Source organism: Sander vitreus, chromosome 5 (genome assembly GCF_031162955.1).
Source record: "Sander vitreus isolate 19-12246 chromosome 5, sanVit1, whole genome shotgun sequence".
NCBI classification, from domain to species: Eukaryota; Metazoa; Chordata; class Actinopteri; order Perciformes; family Percidae; genus Sander; species Sander vitreus.
The window spans coordinates 13,680,953-13,701,777 of record NC_135859.1 but is presented as its reverse complement, the minus strand read 5'-3'; the positions used below and the strand labels follow the sequence as shown (position 1 = coordinate 13,701,777).

At 43.4% G+C, this 20,825-nt stretch overlaps 1 protein-coding gene across 2 annotated transcripts in view; it reads right to left on the bottom strand.

Annotated features, from left to right (window-relative positions):
• arb2a (ARB2 cotranscriptional regulator A) overlaps positions 1-20,825 on the bottom strand; it is a 159,592-nt gene that overhangs the window by 94,640 nt on the left and 44,127 nt on the right. For both annotated transcript variants that reach the window (XM_078250489.1, XM_078250490.1), the window contains exon 7: positions 3,781-3,999. In XM_078250489.1, coding sequence (XP_078106615.1) covers positions 3,781-3,999 — 219 coding nt within the window. The remainder of the gene's footprint in view (positions 1-3,780; positions 4,000-20,825) is intronic.

Genomic DNA, 20,825 nt, shown 5'->3' with positions numbered 1-20,825 from the left:
ACCAGAGTGACGGGTAAGACAAATGGTTTAACACAAGGGAAATAACCAATGCCTTGAGTGGAAACAAAAGCACACTGAAGAGCCCCAATATTTTCCCTGCATTTTGGTACGATTGTGACAAATGAATCATTGTAAAGAAAAGCAGAGAGATATTATAGTGAAAGCATTAGACGACCACCGGTCTCAATCTAAACCTAAATATATCAAGCTAAATATAGTGGGAGAATAAGAACAGAAGGAATAGCCTCAATCTGCTACTTCAAAATGCTATTGGAGTGAGGGCCTCTCTATCTATCTCTCTCTCTCTCTCTCTCTCTCTCTCTCTCTCTGAACAAAGTACATGGTTAGATGCTAAAAGGAACAGCATAAAAAAAACTAAGAGAGAAAAGTATTCCAGTCATTTATAAAAATAAATGGCGCTTAAAGAAAGGCGAAGCTCTGTTTTTTGTCCCCTTTGCTCTTTTTTTCCCCTTCTTCTTTCCAGGGCCTGCTGGCCTAATCCCAGCCAGCCAGCCTTGAGTGAACTCTTTGGAAGCTTCTTAAGCCCATGAATGTGCCTTTTGTTCCTGCCATTCCTCCGCTTGGCTGACAGAAAATAGCTAACTGGATTACTGCTAAAATTCAGAGTAAAGTGAACTCCCAAACTTCTATATGGCAAAGTGCTAAGAGAGCGCCCTCCCCCGCCCCACCCCTCCACTATCCTCATCAGCATCCCTCCGATCAGACTTTCTATCCTTCCATCCCTCCCTCTGTCCTCTCTTTCTCTATCCCTCCTCCACCAACATCCCCCTAAACATGGCCCAGTTGTGTGTGATCTGGAGGAGAGGAGAGGGATTAGATAAGGTTGAGAGGTTGCACACTATGAACCCAAGGCTAAAAAGTAGGAATCCTAAAAGCAGTTAAGAGCTTATTAATGTGTGTAAGGAAGCGTATTAATCAACTCAACTCTATCAGAGGGCTGTGTGTGTGTGTGTGTGTGTGTGTGTGTGTGTGTGTGTGTGTGTCTATATATGTGTGTGTGTGTGTGTCAGTGAGTCAATGTAGTAAAAAAAAAAAAATGTACAATGTAAATTAAGGTGGTAAAGACAGGTGGTAATTTAAGTCTATGGTGTTTTTGTGTAATGTTCATTAAATTTCATTATATGAAACTGTTTTTCTGAATGGCTGTGTGCAGGTGGTCTGGCAGCTCAGCGGGAATTAGAGTGTAAGGTTAGTGAAAAAAAAGGTTTGGTGTGTGTGTGTGTGTGTGTGCCCGTGTCTTGGGTGAGTGCTGTGAAAAAGATGAAAACAGCCACGCTAAAGAGGTTTGATTTGATCAACCACCCACCCTGACTAACAGAGGTAAAGCAGAAGGATATATATATATATATATACATACACACAAAAACACACACACACACACACACACACACACACGTCAAAACCGTAGTTCTTTTTCCACCTCCTTTACTCTTTTGTCTGTCGGCATGTGTGTGCCCTTGCATTCCTGCCTGTGTGTTTATGTGCGTGCTTGTATGAGTGTGTGCGCGTGTGTGTGACAGCTTACTCTGGGGCGGAGAGTAAAGCAGTGCAGAAGAAGGCGTGGACGATAGAGGCGAGGTCATACATACCAACATCCTGCTGACTTCTGGGTCAAAGGTCAAAATTCAAGGGGCACCAACACAGAGCCAACCTGCTTACTCATTAATCGTTATCCCGAGTCTTGCAATCCCTGCATCTGCAGGACAAGTATTTTTGGCTGAAAAATCTAAACCTTCTACATGACCCCTATTTTCTGGTTAATGAGGATCATTTTGTATTAGCCTGCTGGTCTGAAAAAAACAGACATAGAAAGCGTTTTAATTTGAATTCATCTCTCTGTTCTAAAATGCCACAACACTGGATCCTGCGCTGGTATGGACTGCAAAATCAATTATCAATTTGCTATCTTATATTAAGCAGAAAAGTGACTTGACATGACACCAGCCTGGTGTGGTATTTTCCTCAGTTACTCATTATGATGTCTGTCCTGACTTTCAACTGTTACCAATATCAAGATGTGAGTAATACTGCATGCTTCCTTGTAGGATAGGGGAACCTTGGTTGGGACTGTGTTAATGAGCTCACACTGCTTATTTCTTAGTGTTAATGAGGGAAAGAGGAGGAGGAGGAGAAGATATATATATATATATATGAAGAAAAAGAGAAATGAAAAAAAAATATCATTATATGATATGAGAATCATTCAAGTTAAACCTTGAAAATAAACTATTTAATACACACTCCTTTGAACGTAAGTCTAACAAAATGTAGAGAACGCATGCATATATCTATAAACACACACAGTTGGGATATAACTCACATGCAATAAGCAATGTATTTTGGATATTAATTTATGGCATAAAATATATGTGCAAGTGACAGTAGGTGCGAGTAAGTTTGACTACATTACTGTGATGCAACATGATGGATTGTTTACCAGAAAAGCATTATGTCAGATAACGTAAAGCAAGTCACCAGTTGTATGACGGGGAAACCAGCGCACATGTAAAGAAGTGTGATAGAGTGAGATAGAACTGTGGCTAATTATCCCTTATTAGAGTGTGTGTAAAGGTACTGCCAGGGGGTTGAGAAAAAAAAAGCCTGCGTTGACAGCTCACACGCTGCCCGCTAATCCCACAGCAGCCCTAACTCTTGTCAGACACCAGAGATTGACGTATTTCACACACACACACACACACACACACACACACACACACGCACACACATGCACAAGCACAAACGAACACGTATTGTTGTGATGTTTCTGCCATCAACCAAACTAAGGCACAGACCGAGGGGAAAAAGCCTAGCTCAGTGTGCCCTTAATCTTCAAAATCTTACTGAATGAGAGCTTTTAAGAAAGTAAAAAAAAATGTCTGGAAACCATTGAGGAGGCAAATTATGAATTTTGTTGGCAGGGGATAAACAAAAGACATCTTTGAAGAGGACAAAATTGTTTTAATTTGTCATCTCTTGCCCATATTTATTTTCACAATGGAACTAGATTTATTCAAAGGGTTGCTTCCTTTGTTTGACCACAAGGTAAACTGGCCGGGCTAAGTGTATGTGCATGTGTATATGTGTAAATGTGTGTGCATGTGAATGATTAGGGGGTGTACGGTCAGTGTGGCATGATAAGAATGTTGCAGTGTGTTTGCAGAGTGTGTGTTAGAGAGATAATAATCCCAGCGGTCAACAAGAGTAAAGGGCCAGAGCTGCACTGACCAGCCCACCATCTGAGAAAGAAAAAAAGAGAGAGAGAGAGAGAGAGAGAGAGAGAGAGAGCGAGCGAGAGAGCGAGACAGAGAGAGAGAGGGAGAGGAAGAGGAAGAGAGGGAGGTAGCCATGTGGTTAACACTTGCTCACTGAGAGGCGACTGGAGCACGGCCAACCTCTTCACACACAGGCTGACCACACAAGAGCCTCTCTTTCTCCCTCTGCCTCCCATCCTCCCTTCATCCCGTTACCTAACATTTCCTTCCCTAGGTTCCTCAGCTAGCCCCCTCCTACCTTCCTCCTCCCGGCTCCTGCTTGCCACTTTTGTCTTTTCCAAACTTGCCCAAATGCCTACCTCCCATTTTCTCACCTATGTCTCTTCTCCTACCTCCTCCCACAACCCTAAACTGTCACTCTGTCCACCTCCCCCATCATGTCTGCTTTTGACGGACATCTCTCCTTCTGTCCCTCTGCCGCGGCTCTCCGAACACTTCTTTCATGCCTTTTTTTTTTCTGTCTCTCCTCCTTCTCTCTCCGACTTACCCGTATAGGGATCTGTTCGGTCTCCGTCTCCTTCTGTGGGTTACGGTACTTCTCATAAAATTCTCTCTTCTTTTTGCCCTCTTTATCATCTTTGCGTTCCCTCTTTTCAGCAGGTTCGTCCGAGGGTTCAGTAGCAGAGGGCAGGGGAGAGGACATGGCTGGCTTCTCCACCTCCAGGTAGTTCTCGTTGGGGTTGAGCACCATCACACCATAGCCCTCCTAAAACAGACAAGAAACATCCGTATGTGTTAGTATTAGAGCCATGTCATCAGCATAAGCTACATCAGATACTGTTCATATTATGTGTTAAGCATTCATGATATTTTATGTATTGATCAATTATATATCTATATATCTATGTAGTATATATAACACACTGTATTTGTAATGATGCTTTTATTACAAAGTGGTTTATAATGCAAAAATAAAATTTACAAATTGACCAGGTTGGGAAGACAAAAGGCTGCAAAATGTTTATAGGGGAGATAGCTCTATATACACAGTATATCAATTAAATAAATGTATATTTAGGTAGAAAGCATGACACATATGTGTGTGAGAAGAGAGAGGGAGATATGTAGAAAATGCAAATGTAAAAAAACAAGTGTGATTGTGTATTGCTTTCCTTTTTAATACCCGAAATATTGGAGATTTTGTTACTTTTGAAAATGTCTGTACTGTATACGCTTTATGAAACCTAAAATGTAATCTTGACGGAGCAGTTTGAGTTGTTTTTTAGTTGTTTGTTGTTTTTGTACTTTCAGAAAAAGACTATATTAAATTTGTCAAATTCAATAATCTGTTTCATTGAAGCTCAGAAGCTCAGAAACCTTCGTGCTCAGTCTATGTCTGGTAGTGGCTCATGGTGTTTGAGAAAGAGCTCGGTAGTGGATATCTATGAGCAAATAATACTGCAACAACACGCAGATCGTGAAACGACTGGGGGGGGGGAATGATGGAAATCCAGACTGAAAGAAATGGCAGAGAAAGAGACAGAAGAGAGAGTGTCACTGCAGGGACAAGCCTGAGAAGTAACTGGGGGATTGGAATTCAGCACCGGTGGTTTCAGTTGGTGAGTAGCATTTAGTGACTCTAAAGGCCATGTGTCACTTAATATCACACCCAATCGATCCCACCATCACTCAACGAAAGAGTTAGCCGCAACTGCATAGTATCTGTGTATGTGCGTGTCGTTGTGTGCTTGGGACTTCTACAGACAGCAGCACTACAGATCAAACGCTTAAAAAAAAATGTTTTGGAAGCTGAGAAAGTTTTCACATGAAGATAATATTTGATTTAATATTTATAATAATCAGTGTACTACTTCAAAACGCCAAAAAGTGAAAAGTAGAGAGGAAAAATGTGGTTATAATAAGAAAGAATGACAGAAGGGAAAAGTATTGTGGAAAAAAGGAAGTTTTCTTGTAGCCTTTGGTGACTTCTTCAACTTTGATGCCATTTTAATTAACTATGTTTATTGTCCCAAGCACTCTGAAACTAAAGCAGGAAATGGATGGATTCCTGTTTCACTTTGGTTGTGCTTTTCACACACAACCCCCATTGTGATACACATACACACACCCCAAGAGTCAAACTTGTGGGTATCCGCCAGTGCAAACACACATACACACACACACACACACACACACACACACACACACACACACACACACACACACACACACTAAAGAGTACGAAAGACATTGGTGCTGACAAAAAGACCTTTAGGAGATGTGAGAAGGGAGTTAAGAGAGGCTGCGTTGCTCTGCTTCCTCTGCAAATCGCCATCACACACACACTGTCTCCTCAAGGCGGCACGTCTCTTCCGTAATAAGTGTTAACACAATGTGCTTGTCTTCTGTTGACGCAGCATGAGTGTGTGTCCCTCCTGTGCCCATCGACATCAAACCTGCCACACACCCCTTCCCTTAGCACCTGCCGTGTGTTGACAACGGCAGAATGACACTTTCTCACTTATTCAGATTATAAAATTAGTTTGATTCTCACTCCCTTTCAAATTCAGAAAAGGCTCTCCTTCCCCCGGTGGACATATTTGTAATGTTAAACTTATTATTAATATAAAGATGATACATTTATGAAAGCATTTTTAAGTGAGTTTTTGCTGTGATAAATTGCTAATTATTACATTTGTGTTTTTAAAAAAAAGAAGATATTCCACTATTACATCAGCTTTTACTAATAATTCAACAAAGGTATTTTGAAAAATTCTAATTTCAGCTCTAAAGAATTTCCTCCTACGTAATTACATCTGCATGATGATGGAATGAAGTTTTGTATTTTACTCCAACGAGGTGCTACAACAAGTTTAATAAAGCGAGTGATTTATGACTTTAAAAAACTGCATGCCCACACTATAGTTTGTATGCAAATTCTAGGTAGATGTTTTGCCAAACCTGGCTCGTGTGTGTGTGTGTGTGTGTGTGTGTGTGTGTGTGTGTGTGTGTGTGTGTGTGTGTGTGTGTGTGAGAAGAAAAAGGAAAGTTGGAGAGGTAATGGATGAGGATCTATTAGGGTGACTTAATTCAGCCTGCAGACATCACAGAGACATTTGCACACAAATACAGAAGTTCAGACACACAAGCGAGGGCACATTCAGACAGATGGATAGCCGGATGAAAGAGAAATAGAGGCGGGAGACGAGAGGAGAGAAGGGAAGAGACAGAGGGTAAAAGAGGAGAGATATAGATAGATAGAGGAAATGCTGAGACAAAGATAGAAAGAGAAGGAAGGAGAGACAGAGAGATGTGGTCTAACCAGATCCACACCAGCTTTGTGCCACTGCCCACTGGTGGCAGCCTGATAAAATAACTGACAAGACCAGTTAAGCCTATGGCAGCAACATCATAAAAACAAGACACAATTTAAATTCAATACATAATTAAATGCAATACTGATAAATACGCTATATACATGAGAAAACCAAACAATGACAAAATAAAAAGGACACTGCATTGTCAACATATTCCCACAAAGATTACATTTGATACATTTCCCATAGAAAGGAGGACAGAATGACAGGAAACAGGAAAAGCATCTTGCACTTCCACACTTCCAAACCACCACCACATCATTTTGTGTGCATTTCTCCCTTCCCCTAATCCTGGTTCACAAGGCCAAAAGTTAATGGTTTAGCAACACTGGCCCATGTGTTCTGATGCTAACCCTGAGTGGCCTACTACCATGTTTAGTTGTAAGCGCTCTTACCCTAACCTTTACTGGTCAATAACCCTTCCTGGCCTTAAGCATACTATTGGTAACCTCAAGTGGCCCGCTCCTAGCCTTTAGCGTCCTTATGCTAACCCTGAGTGGCCTATAGCCTATTGGCCTTTTCCTTTGGAGAGGCTAACACACCTAACCGAGCTAACAGTGCTAACCCTTTCAGCTGTCCAGTCACCCAGAAGGACATCGCTGTAAAGGCGACCAGTGTCGTCGGCATACTTAGTCTGGAGCAGCAGGGCCGCCGAGTTCACCTCTGTGTCGGAAACCATCATTTATTTGAACACTGAGAGGTCTGTGTTGGTGTCAGGACAACATTGCTCTCGCTGTCCAGACACTTCCTCCTCTTATTCTTCTCTCCGTCAACCAAATATATAACAATGAATCTGGTGCTGATGGACCGAGCAAAACAAAGCAATTGGGGATTTTTTTTTTATTTAAAACAATAACAATTTAACTTAAATTGAAATAATGCTATTTTATAAATGTGATTTGTATATATTTTTCTTATTTAAAAAACAACAAATATTATAACTTACTGCTGTGACTGTCTAGTTGTATATACCAAACCTATCTACAAATGTTTTAAAAGAAAAAAAAAAAGTGATATTTAAATTAAACAGCACAATGTAAACGCTCCGAACCCCAAACTCATTTCTCCCACAGAGCTAATGTGCATCATCCTAGTCTCTGCGTTGTTTTGTGACAGCTAGACAGCAGCCTTGTAGAGTTAGGTCATTCGGTCTTTGTGTTTCTGGCTAACTGTTAAGTCTCTCACACACACACACACACACACACACACACACACACACACACACACACTGGATACACCTGCTAAATCTGATCTTTGTGTTGTGATGTGCTGTCAAAGTGTGAATCTTACACAAATGCACACTGCAAACCTTGGGTCACCCTGCTTTTTATACCACTAAATCTCTCTCTCACACATTGCTAACATTGGGTCACTTTGCCTTTGTCCTACGCGCACACACACGGTCCTCTAGCGTTGGGTCAGTCTTGTCTTTCTGCTGCAGTATGCAGGCTAAGTCTCTTCCCATGCCCTGTGGGTGCCCCTGTGCCACCACCACACTGAGTCCCTGCCCTGGGGCCAGCGGTCAAGAGGGTCGCCCCGACCCCTCTAAGGGGGGGCACCCCGACCCCCATCACCCCGCTCTGGACGCTCCTTAGCGCTCCTTTGTCGGCCTGTCCCATACCAGATAGCACAACAAAGACTGCTGCTGCTAAGGAAACCAGGGCTTGTCTCATCATCGTGATGAAACCCTTCCTCCGTCATCGTCCGATCTCCCTACATGCAGCATTGTGAAGGTCTTTGAAATCCCTAACGCTCCTTACTATACTACCGCAAGGTATTAAGAAAAAAATGATTAAAAAAAAAAGAAAACAAATATGAAGCCGCAATATAAATATAATGGCATTAAGCATTATTTATGATTCATGATGACAGAGCTGGAGCCATACTGCGCTGCCTTAACAATACTGTCGATACTCTTTGATGACAATGATGCGCTCTCTTTATGGTCAAATTAGTTGCCGCTTGTCCACTAGAACTTTGATGGTAACAGATCATTATTTTCCCTTCCAGTCGCAGTATTTGGAAGCGTGTGTGTATGTGTGTGTGTCCACATGTTAGTGAGTACACAAGTGCGAGAGAGAGTAAATAAGATGTCCCTTTAAGACAGCAGCACCTCTATTTTTCCAGTGGCGTTGTAATGAAATGAAATGTGTCTAATGTGCGGGAGCGGGGAGAGAGGCGGCCGGAGTGAGAGGGTGTTTCATCTGTGCGTGTGGAGCTCAGCGAAGCTTTGATGTGAGAGCTCTCATGTAGTGAGCAGGGCTTTGGGCACAGGGAAAAGGACAGCACTTGACAGGTACAAAGCATGGCTGATAGCGGTCACGGGTGCATGCAGTGAGAAAAGTAGATGGTATGGTTGTGTGAATTTGAGGTTGCATGTGTGGCTTTTTTCTGAATAGGAGCATATAAATGCTCTTCTTCGCATTGCACTTGTATTTTAGTGCATTTATGTATCTGTGCGCATGCATTTTACATCTTGAGAATCAGCGTGCCGTCCATAGGTTTGCATTGAAATTGGATCTCGGGCAGCTTACTTTATTAGTTTTCTGTAGGGGGGTTGTTAGGATCGGGGTTGTTAGGATCGGGGCAGACGGCGCTCCCTTTCCTCAACAGCCTTCGCTCCACTTCCTTGTTTCAGCAATACGCAGCTACCGATTCGCTGCTCAGGCTTGACAGACAAGGGGAAAAGGGTCACCCTGCATGGCATACCCAATAAGAGGAGGAGGAGGAGGGGAGGGATGTCTGCAGGCTACCGTCTGGTTTGAGATCTGAACGAGGCATAATGGCTGAGCGAGAAGAAAAGCTAAGTTGGAAAATAAGCGAAGAGCAAAGCATTGGCGTCACAATTTGTTTTCATTTCAGTTACTTGTGGCTGAAACAACATCAAATGCAAGTACAAAACTCTTTACTGGGAGAAGGAAGATGGATAAAACACAGACTGCTCCTCAATAAAGAGGTATGAAGGAGCTGAGAGGGAAGGTAAATACTGTAATAACAAGTACACTCTCACTCTCCCTCTCTGTCAGGGCCACCCTGCTCTGTGTGACCTTGTCTGTCTCCGTCTCTACGTGAGCTTTTTTTTGCATGCAGTGCCCCTTTATCCATCCAATCCCCCTCTTTTCTCTCTCCCTCTCTTTTTCCCACTCCCCCTCTCCCTGAGGCTAAGATACCACACAGATCGCACAGTAATGTCAGATTAAGTCACGGTGCCCCCTCTCTCATTTTAACATCGCACCAGCCTGAGACCCCCCATACCCAGCCAAACACACAGCTATGTTTCTCTGAGAGCAGAAGGGTGGGAGAATACTTACTGTACCACTGGGACTATGAAAGGCCATGTGTGGATCTTAGCGGTGATGTGAGAGGGGATGAGACGGGATTGTCATCAGCCTGTCAGCACAAAATCAATCATCCTCTTGATAACTAGCGATACCCAGGAGGCCAAGCAAGTACTTGCAGAGAGAAGACCTACATGTTACTAAATATTATTATCTCCAATATATGTGAGAGTATTTAGTGTCTTTAAAAAAGATAGCAAAATTAAACGGTTGATAACAAGACAATGGGCTACAATTACACCTAAATTAGGTGGCATACACTGCAACACATACAGTACATATAAGATACATGAGCTCAAATTCCATTTTTTTTTTTTTTTTTTTACCCTCTGCTAAACCCCACATCCATGTATGTTTAAGCAATCAATTGAACAGCCAAAACAAATGTTTGCATAGGAGAAGTAAGACAAACTGGAGCGTCATCCCCCCCCCCCCATCTGCCCTCTGAGTTAATTTTAAACAAATCGCCCACTGAATGGGTTTCTCCTCTAATAAAGAGTACACATTAAATCAAGTTTCTCTGAGTTCAACTTTTCACTTCAAGTTCAAAGACTGCATTCGGTGTCCGCTTCCACTAATGTAGTCGTACACTAATTTGGTCAAAGTAAATAAAACTCTGCGGTAATGATTATCTTTTTCTTGATCTTAATGAGCACAAGTAGATTAGGTCAGAATAGGAGGCTAACCTTTTGCGCTAGTCAAGTTGTGTCTGTAATAAGCAGCAGAGTTTTTAACCTTGGCATGGATGTCTGGGCTCATTTGGATATTGTTTATATGTGGAGCTGAATATTTATAAATGAGTTCAAAGTGGAGCAGTGGGGTGGAGGAAGTGAAGAGAATAGCACAGCTTCAGATCCCTGATGCCTCAGCTTCTTTTTTCATGCCCGCATTTATATTTCTTTCTCTCGGTTTCAATTTCTATTTCTCTCTTCCTGTCTCGCTCCTCCCAACCTGTCTATTTTCAGCACCTTAGTGAAAGGATAGACGTAAAGACACTCACACAGACACTGTTGAGTAACTCACTCAGTGCAATGCCAAAGCCAGTTTATGTGTCAATTATTTACCATACTCGACGTCTGTGAATCTGTGAATTTGTTCAGCTTCTATCTGTGCTCAACGGTTGATCAAGCATTCCAGTGTCAGGATAGACTTTGCCACATAAACACACAACACACACATACACACACACAACACATACCCACACCCACCCACACACACACACGCACACGCATGCACGCACGCACAGGGTTCGGAGGCCTGCTTCATCTGCTCTCAGCACGACACACACAGAGGGAGGTGCAGGGTTGGGGCTGGGGGTTGCTAGATTGGGGTGGATGTAGCATTAATCACCGTCCAGGTGGAAATTGTCAGAGCTATCGATTGTGCAAGTAAATGTTACACAAGTCATTTGTCTTTTCTTTTCTTTCTTTTTTTTTTTTTTTTTACAGAAGACCAGCGTGTCATTCGCAAAGACACAACTGTGAATGTAAACTCTGCAACAGTGATATTTTAGAGCTGTCTCACCAGATGTGTAATAAGCTCCATAGCCACTTAGCAGACATCCAAATAACTGAATGAATTTGATTATATAGTTTTATATCAAATGTTTTGAACAATTAGAAAAACTTAAATAATACAAATATTATATTAAGCTATGTCTAAGCCAGCAGTGTTGCTTGGGCAGATTACCAAATCACTTGCATACTAAATTAACAATATTTCCCGGATACTTTAATATTAGAGTATCAAACATGTGCTTGCCACATAACCAGCAAAGGAAATACAGTAAGCAGGAGGAGTCCTCAGCCCACAGAGGGAAAGCTATGGGGAAATAAATACAGGAGGCTTATTCTGATGCCGTTAGCATTTTGATTTATATATTCTATATTGTCTCCCCTAAGCATACACATGTATTTTTAATGAGGGCACAGAGATATAGATCATGGAATGATAGGTGCCTCCCTACCCTCCTGCCTAACTATTTAATGTATAAATCAGGGAGAGAGGTGAGCAGAGAGGAGGAGGCAGAGAAGCTACAAAAAGAGGGAAGGTGGGAGGAGTGGAGGCATCCCATGACCTGAAGGCCACTAATAACATGGAAGGAAGGAGGAAAGGCAAACCTGAGATCAATGGGCCAAGGATGGAAGGAATATGATGCTGAATGAAAATTATGATTATAATGATGATGGTTACAAAGAAGTATTTGGCAGCGTTTCAAAATCTCATTTCTGAACAAGACTGGACAAAAATATGCCATCTGACCTCTGGAATGAAATATCGTTCTCTGATGATCATGACGACAACAATGACACCAAAAAGTGAGCTTGCCTTTCAGGTCCATTGGAATAAAGAAATTCCACCACCATGAGAAATTCTTAAAGAGCGCTGTCGATGAATGTTTCTAGTTCACCATCTGGACAGGTAGTTAGAGCATTAACACACATGAACACACACACGGTGGGTGCGAGACACATGGCCATATGAACAGACTGAGCCGGCCGGGGTCAATGGCAGGACACATCTAAACATTGTAGACACATGAACGTATGTATGCACAGACCTAGGCATATACCCATCTCCATTGTAAAATAATACACAAGTACCTGTGTGCATGCCATGGTAAATTACAAAGAAAAGAAAATTACAGTACATGTGTTGCATAATGTAATTTGCCATTTCATGTACATTTTTACAAATAATGATGGACATAATAGATCAATAATAGATTTGGTTCCAAATTCAGATTTTGACTGCACGGTTCTGATGCAAAATGCGTCGGAGTGCTGCGCTGGGTGTCATCTAACAGTAAATGACACTGTGTTGGTGAATAATGAGACTATGCTGTTGAGCCCAGGGTATTAATCTTACTGAACATAACAGGACCACCATGGGTCAAAGGTCGGAGGAATCCCTTCACCCCTGCCCTGTTATTGTGACCTAGGAGGGAGAGCCACAGAAAGAACTGGTGGTCCTGCCGATGTTGCTGACTGTTGCTATGTGTGTGTGTGTGTGTGTGTGTGTGTGTGTGTGTGTGTGTAAGTGTTTGTGTGTGATATTTTATGTTAAGTGTGACCTTTCATGAGATCAAATTTACTATATGTCTAAAATATTCATTCTACTTGCACTACTTGTACACCGTGAGAGTGTAACAGGGCAGCGATCATGCAACCGGCAATAAATCAGAAGGCCACAGTATTAGCACACAGACACACAACCACAGTGACACACACACTCCAACAGTCCAAAAGTCTGACCTCTCTCTAAGTGGAACTGCACCACAGGTCCGTGAGTCAGGGGAGGTCGCCACAGCCAATCACAAGCTGTGTTTGAAGTGTGAAGGGTAAACACTATGGCGGCTCTGTCCTGCCATTTACTCTGCTTATTTTCACAGGATGTAACCTAGGAAAGAGGTGGCGGAGAATATAGTGTATATGTGTGTGTGTGTGTGTGTGTGTGTGTGTGTGTGTGTGTGTGTGTGTGTGTGTGTGTGTGTGTGTGTGCGCGTGTGTGTTCCAGCACATTTTCCATAGTGTCATTACCACATGGCTGGGTTTATGCTTCACAGCACACACATGGAGCTACGCATGTATGTTGGAATCCCCTTCATCCTCTCACCATACGGCCAAATACACGTTCAGAAATCCATGCTGTGGCAACTAAGGAAACCATGCATGGAGCAATAGACATGTTCCTATTAACCCGATGTAGCCTTCAAAAACGGTTGAAAAGCAATTTACCATGGAAAGCGGCTGTAAAACACATCCTCTCTCTCACACACACAGACCGACTCCCTCAACCCCACCGCCACCACAATCCTCACTAGAAGCTCTTTCAAATCTACTACTTTTTTTTAAGGCCACCTGTTGTCTATTATTTTTACATACTGCTTTTCTCATAAATCATAACACTCTGTAATTAATCAAGCTGTCAAAACAGGGACCGGAGGTCACCTGGAGGGGTCGGAGGTGGTTGCAGGGCCGATGGAGGTCAGGGTCACACCGCATTCCTCATTATCAAGTTGGGATGGGAGAGGGGCCGGGCAAACAAAAGCGAAAGCAGATGGAGGAGGAGAGGTGGGGGGGGCACAGATGAAAAAGAGAGCTAGCGAGACAGAGAGAGAGAGACAGAGAGAAGGAGAAATTGACAAAGAAAAGTGAAAGAAGCTGTCAGCTGCCTTCAGATGAAGACAGGGGAGGCGAATCTGAGAAGGGAGACATCACATAGAGGGGTGGAAAAAAGGGAAGAGAAAAAAAGAGAGAGGCATGAAAACAGAACAAAAGAAATCTACAAGATGTTTCTACTGTATAGACCTGAAATTGGCTGGAGAGAGGAGAAAGAGGAGAGAAGGAGGTAGAGTGGTGTGGCTTCTACGATGGGAAAATAGGGAATCAGCTGTGGAAGTATGATTGTTATCTCGTTCTCTCTCCGTGTGTGTGTGTGTGTGTGTGTGATGAGGCAGACTGATATCTCTCTCAGAGGAGTGTGTATCGGTGTCTCAGTGGGTTGAGAGCCAGTTCAGAGACAGGACCACGGGCCTGGAGTGGCATGTCACCGACTCCACAATACACACTGCTGATTAGATCACACAGATTAGACTGGCACACATACACACATATTCACACAGATACAAAAACACACGCACACGCACACACACACACACACACACACAAATAAATGCCCCTGCAGACAGAGAAGCTGAACGAATAGGCTGTCTATTGTCAAGTTATTTCTTTGGCCATCTCTAGTTGGCAAGTTCCCTTATTTGGGAAATAATTAACACTATCATATAGGGTTAATAATAGGTTAATGTTTTCTTTATGTCATATCACTGAAATATGGCATGTGTAGCAAAATGTGTTGACAATCAAGTAAAGTGAATTATGTCATTACGTTGAGTGTGAATATGTTACGTAAAGTTATGAGTGCACATTCAAACAAGATGAAAAAAAAAAGAAGCTACATGCTCAGTAAGGGGGATGAAAGACTGGGACGGCCTCCGGAGTGACGGGGAGAGGAATAGATTTGGAAAAAAAAGAAACAATTTAAAAAGTGCAAATGCTGCGGAACTCCTTGCGCATCGTTCGCGTTCCCCCTCCCCTGCGTGGAGCATGAATTCTCAGGCGTGGCTCGCTCTATCAAAAACATCACTCTTGAATGAGGCGCCGACCATTGCGCAAAATTAGCTGTCACCCTTTCCTCAAAATCTTTGTTAATCTTGTTTCCAGTGTTTGCGGATTTATCAGCACATGCATCAATGTCAGCTCCTTGGTTACTGAGCCGCACTACTTGGGAGAAGATATAATTAAAAATGTTTGGCGCGCGGGGGGGGGGGGGGGTTGGGGGGCTGCTGGGAGGAGGAAGGTGAAGTCTTCCTCTCGTCTCGTAGTTTCCCCTGGGAGCCTGTGGAACACAGAGCCAGTGATAACAGACAAACGGGCTGGGCCGCGCCTCTCTTCCTCTCCCTCTCTTGCTCACTTTCCGGTATCACGCGGGTCAGTGTGTGCCGCTATCTCTTTAATGACGCTAGCTCCACTGATTTGGCCTTGGTCGGGAAACTGGTCTCATTGCTAACAGCCACTTGACACACAGGAAAACAACAGCCTAATGCATTCATCTAACTGCCTTATCAACAATTTGATGCACAACTAACCTATCCAGAGGGTTTTACACATGGCTGTAATGGCTTGGGGGAAGGACAAGCAGAAGACAATCATTCAGTACACAACATGCATGAACAGCATTTTAGAGAGTCACTGTGAGTAAATAACAAATGGGAAGATCCTTTAATGGCATTTAGTGCAAGTGAAATTATATGATTCTTTAAGTACCTTTCTGTGTATCACTGACTTAAACTAAAACACTTTGACATCTGGTGGGGGCGGTGGTGAATTACACTGTGCCACAACAGCTTGATCTTTGATACGTTTCCAGCACATCTCTTATTATCATGTGGCTTTTCAAAAAACATCACTTACCCATCCAGCTCACGTCAAGGGACAAGGGACATCATGCAATAGAAATTCCACGTCCAAGTCTCCCCTGCTGACTCACAGATACAAACACAAACCCAGCGCATATATACGCATTTATACAAAACCACACACAGACACACACACACACTCCTCTGGGAGTGTGGTTGGGATGCAGAGACATCCCAGAGAGCCGTGTCACAGTAGCAGCAGGTTTCAGAGCTGTGTGGACAGAACTCTGGCCACGGAGATGACAGCTCAGAAGACAGCTCGGGAGGATGACAGACGTATGTTTAAAACATAAATGCATAAATGAAAACCCCTTATGAGATGACACCTACCATAGTGGTCCTCTGTCCTTATCCCAAAAGATTGGGGTGTCAAAGAATACGACAACTGTGCGCCCTTGTGCGTGAATATCTATTACAGAATTTGGAAAGTGTGTGTGGTGTGTGTGTAACTCTAGGGGTTAGATGATGTTCAGAGAGGCAAGAGGTATCTAATTTTGCAGATATTTCCCACATTATGGTGAGCGCTGCCAAAAATAGTCCAGCCCGAAGAACAGCGCAGAACAGTAAGGTGGCCTAGCCTTAACCTCTCACCATGCCTGATACGACATGTCAGCACTGTGAGCAGAGCTTTTTATCCATGCTCACATATTCTCCTCTTCTCTCCTCCTCCAGCTCTTCTTCTTCCCACCTTTTCTCCTCCATCCAGACCTTTAAGTGCGGTCTGGCAGGTTTGGCTGGGAGGTCGCGTATTCCCCCTCTTCATTAGTGAGAAAATGGACTCTGGTAAACGCTTGTTAAAGCCCTTACCTACACTCCCCCAGTTAATGGGAGTGATCCATTTGTGTCCGTTTCTGCCTGACAAGGCTTTACTGGAAGATTAATAGTGCGGTGTCAGGCCACGGCCACCCTCTGTCCCGTTCTCATTTCCTTTCTTCTGGGACGCACACATGCAATAATGGAGCCCCGTCTTTTGTTGTAACACCATGATTAGCCAGGGAGGAAAAAAGCACAGGAATGACAGAATGAGAGAAAGAATGGAGGAGAGAAGGAAGAAACAAAAGGAATATATGAAGAAAAAAAAAACACTTTCCTTCATGATGTGGTACAAGTGTAGGTTTTAAGGTTGTGAAATACGGGCACTTGACAATGGCAGAGCGATATTATTAATTAATCTCCATGTGAGGTGAAGAGAGACATAATGAATCACTTATGGGTATTTCCACTGTTTTAAAAAAAGGCTGGCTTTATCTTGGCATGATCCAGAGAGAGGTCTGTGAAAGAGTTGACGATGGATGACAGAAAAGAGACAGAGAAAGGGAATACATTGGGAGAAATAATAGAGACAGAAAAAAGACAGACAGAGAGAGAGAGAGAGAGAAAGCAGTGGGGAGAAGTCCTTAAAGGGCCACCCAGGGTTTCGTCTATCACCCAGGCCCCCCGGCAATCCCTCTTCCTTTCGGGGATGACACTGTCAAGTGTTCTGTCCCTTCACTGGCTGAACAGGATAATCGCTCTTAATAATTACACGGACATTCCCGGGAAGCCTGTCCTGTTCGGGAAGAGCAGTTCTTCAGATGAGAGTCCCATGGTGCAACAGGCCTGGAAATCTGCCATATGAATGTACAAATTGAAATCTAGACAAAGTGCTTTATTTTTTTTTATCTATTTCATTGCTCTGGGTCTTTTCTCTCTGGTGATTTCTCTGATGGGCAGACCAACAATCTGGTAAACACAAACAGACACAGACCGACGACCTGCACGGCAACCCCCTCCTCACTACGTCACAGTCGGTGCCAATGGAGAGCAGGGTGTTTCTCAAAGGAGAGCATGGGGGATTGGGGCTGGTGGTGTCTCATTAAATTCTTGGGATTGTCTAATTGTCTTTGGTGGACCTCCGAGAGACTAGTACATTATACTCATTGCAATTAACTAAACAAAAGAGCCGAACCGCCCAAGCACTGGGGACAAGGCTGGCTAGGGGGAGCAAGCCGTCCAGCCGGGACCAGCACAACAAAACACACACACACACACACACACACACACACACACACACACACACACACACACACACACAGAATAGAGTGCAGAGAAACACTAAAGAACAAGAGAAAAGATATGAAGGAGAGCAAAAAAAAATACAGAAGGAATAAAAGGGGAGGGGAATGAGCGAGGACTCAAGACAGATCTTGGGATTGGCCAGATGTCAGAGTCGGGTGGGAGGTCGGGGTGAGACGGGGTGAGGCGAAAGAGGAGGAGGGTGTCTGTGCTCATTTGAGACGCACCTTTGTGCTGGACCTGTCTTGTTTACTGCACTACAGCTTAGCAGTGCGAGGGTCCTATTCAGGGTCCAGGCCTTTCAGAAGGTACTGAAGGAGCCCTTAAGCCCACTTAACTACCATTTTCACACACTCTGCCTGCTCTCCTCTTTGTCCTTGCCTCCATTACATCAAACGGAGGAACAAAGGCGGGGAACAGAAACTGGGGCTGGCAGAATGGCGCCCATCACAAATATTAATTTGAAAAGGTGTTAGAGAGTAGAATCTACTTTTATGCACAAGGACAACTTGGGATTTTTTTTTTCTCTCTACCTTGTCGGGGGGCTCTTTGGGGGCCGCAATGAGCTTGGTTTTCAGGCTAAACGGGAGGCTGAGGACTTGCAGCATAATTATCCAAGAATAAGGAGCTTGAGACGTGGCACACTGCTAAAGACTACACAAGCCCACACACATGCACGCGCACTGCCTATTAAATAAGCTCCAAACATCAGGCCCTCTTTCACTTGCCAGAGCTATTAGGCAGAGCAACAAACTCAGAGAAGACATACACATGTGAAGAGTTAATGTCACTGCAGCGGTTGGCATAGAAAAACTAAGAAGCAGCAAACTGCTACTATTCACCAGAAATATATACATGATACAAACCACTGCAAAGACCGAAAAGCATACATAGATAAAATAAAAATAAAAGTCATATATAGAGATATTTAAAATTAGCGATTTTTATTCAAACACACTTGTTCGAAGCATATTTTCTAGCAAGTAAATGGGTTTGTTAAACTGACCTTGAATTGACTGGTGGAAATATAATTGTCTGAACTAGAGGTAATCCACAGTCCACCACTCTTATTGCTAATAGCTCAGAAACATACAGAAGCTGCGTGCACACACACACACACACACACACACACACAGGTGCAAGGCGCATGCGTTTTCTGTGGAATGCTGTTTTAGTCAGATCACATGAGAAAGTGGGGTGAAAAGTTTACCCTGCCATTTCATTTTAGAAAAAAAGTGTGCAAGCCTCTTTCTGACATCCCCCCCCCCACACACACACACACACACACACACACACACCACACACACACACTTCCCCAGTTCAGGCAGTCATGGCCAGGGTTGTGTGCTCTGTTGAAAAGCCCATCCTGTGTGTATATAGATGGTGTATCGTTCTAATCTGCAGGATACAAGAGCTGCAGTCCCGCCCCCACCTACATCTCAGCCTGCCCACACTCTAGGTCTCACTGCTGGTCAAACCAAACCCCGGCCTGCCCTGGCTCTGGCTCTCAGCGGGCTGGCTCTGACCCAGATACTCTGGCTGACCCTGCCAACATGTGGTCGAGTTGAGCACGGCAGACCCTCAACTCTTTCAGGTGTGAGCTGGGAATTGGGGGATGAAAAAACAGAAGGAGAGGGATAAGGAGAAACAGGACACGGCGCTGGCTCAACACCTAACTTTTATTTCTTTTTTTAATTAGATTTGTGCTGTAAAAATAAATACAAATAATAAATAAGCAAGCTGAAACACCCCCTCTAGTCGCATTGAGTTGAAAAATGTATATTACTCTCTGCTTGGTACCACAGTGGATAATATTTGACAATTGACAATTTGCTTACAATTACCAGCATGTGTGCATGCACGGGACCTGTCCACTCACCCTCACATAGGTTTTCCTAAGAGGGAGAATGCAATGGGGGGAGTGCCCATTTCGATCTCTGACAGCCTCAGCCACTGACAGAATCAAACCCCAGCTCAGTGGGGCAGCGGGCAGGCAAGGCAAAGCCACTTGATGGGGGGAGGGACACTCCATTCACCTTCGCACCACGCCCCCCATCCTTCAAAAACCATACACACTTACAATTACTCATAATCTGCTTATGATGCCGGCCTACGGTGGGTTTGCTAACATTGCCAGAATGAGAAAGCCCCACGAGTGCAAGAGAGAGCGAGAGAGACTGAAAGACAGAAAGGACCGTCTCCAGGTGTCCAGTACTACTTTGTGTTTTACTTTGTGCTTTTTTCCTCCACCACACACTGAGGCTTAAACATTTCACACAACTGCTTTGCTCCCAAGCTTCAAGGAAAATAAGGAAGAAATAAAGACAGTGTTTGATAAGGAGTGAAAATAACTGTTGCGGCATTTAGAGAATGAGAGAACAGAATTGAAGCATATAGTTTGTAAAGGAGAGAAAATAAGGAAAGAAAAAGGATTACAAAAAAAAATATTAGCTTTTTTTTTTCTTGCTCATTCAGCTGCAGGATAAATGAATATGTTTGGAAATGAACCCTGACCAGATGATGGATAGAAATCTGAACAGATCTGTTTCTGTACTGTGCAATGTGAATGACATAATATATATTTGGAGTGTTTTGGTGGCATATCAAAAGAGCATCCAAAAAGAAACACATAGCCAACGATGTTGAAAAAATAAAATACAATGGCAAGCTAGTCAATATGTTTAATCTAAGTAGTGCTGAATCCTGGACAATTTTCAGAGTGACACAGCAAACAGTTGGCTAGTAATCCTCCCTTTTGCTGCAGACTCACAATGCGGGGATTCTCCGAGTGCTCGCCACAGTATGTTGTTTAGCAAAAGAAAAAATGAGGGAGATAGTCATA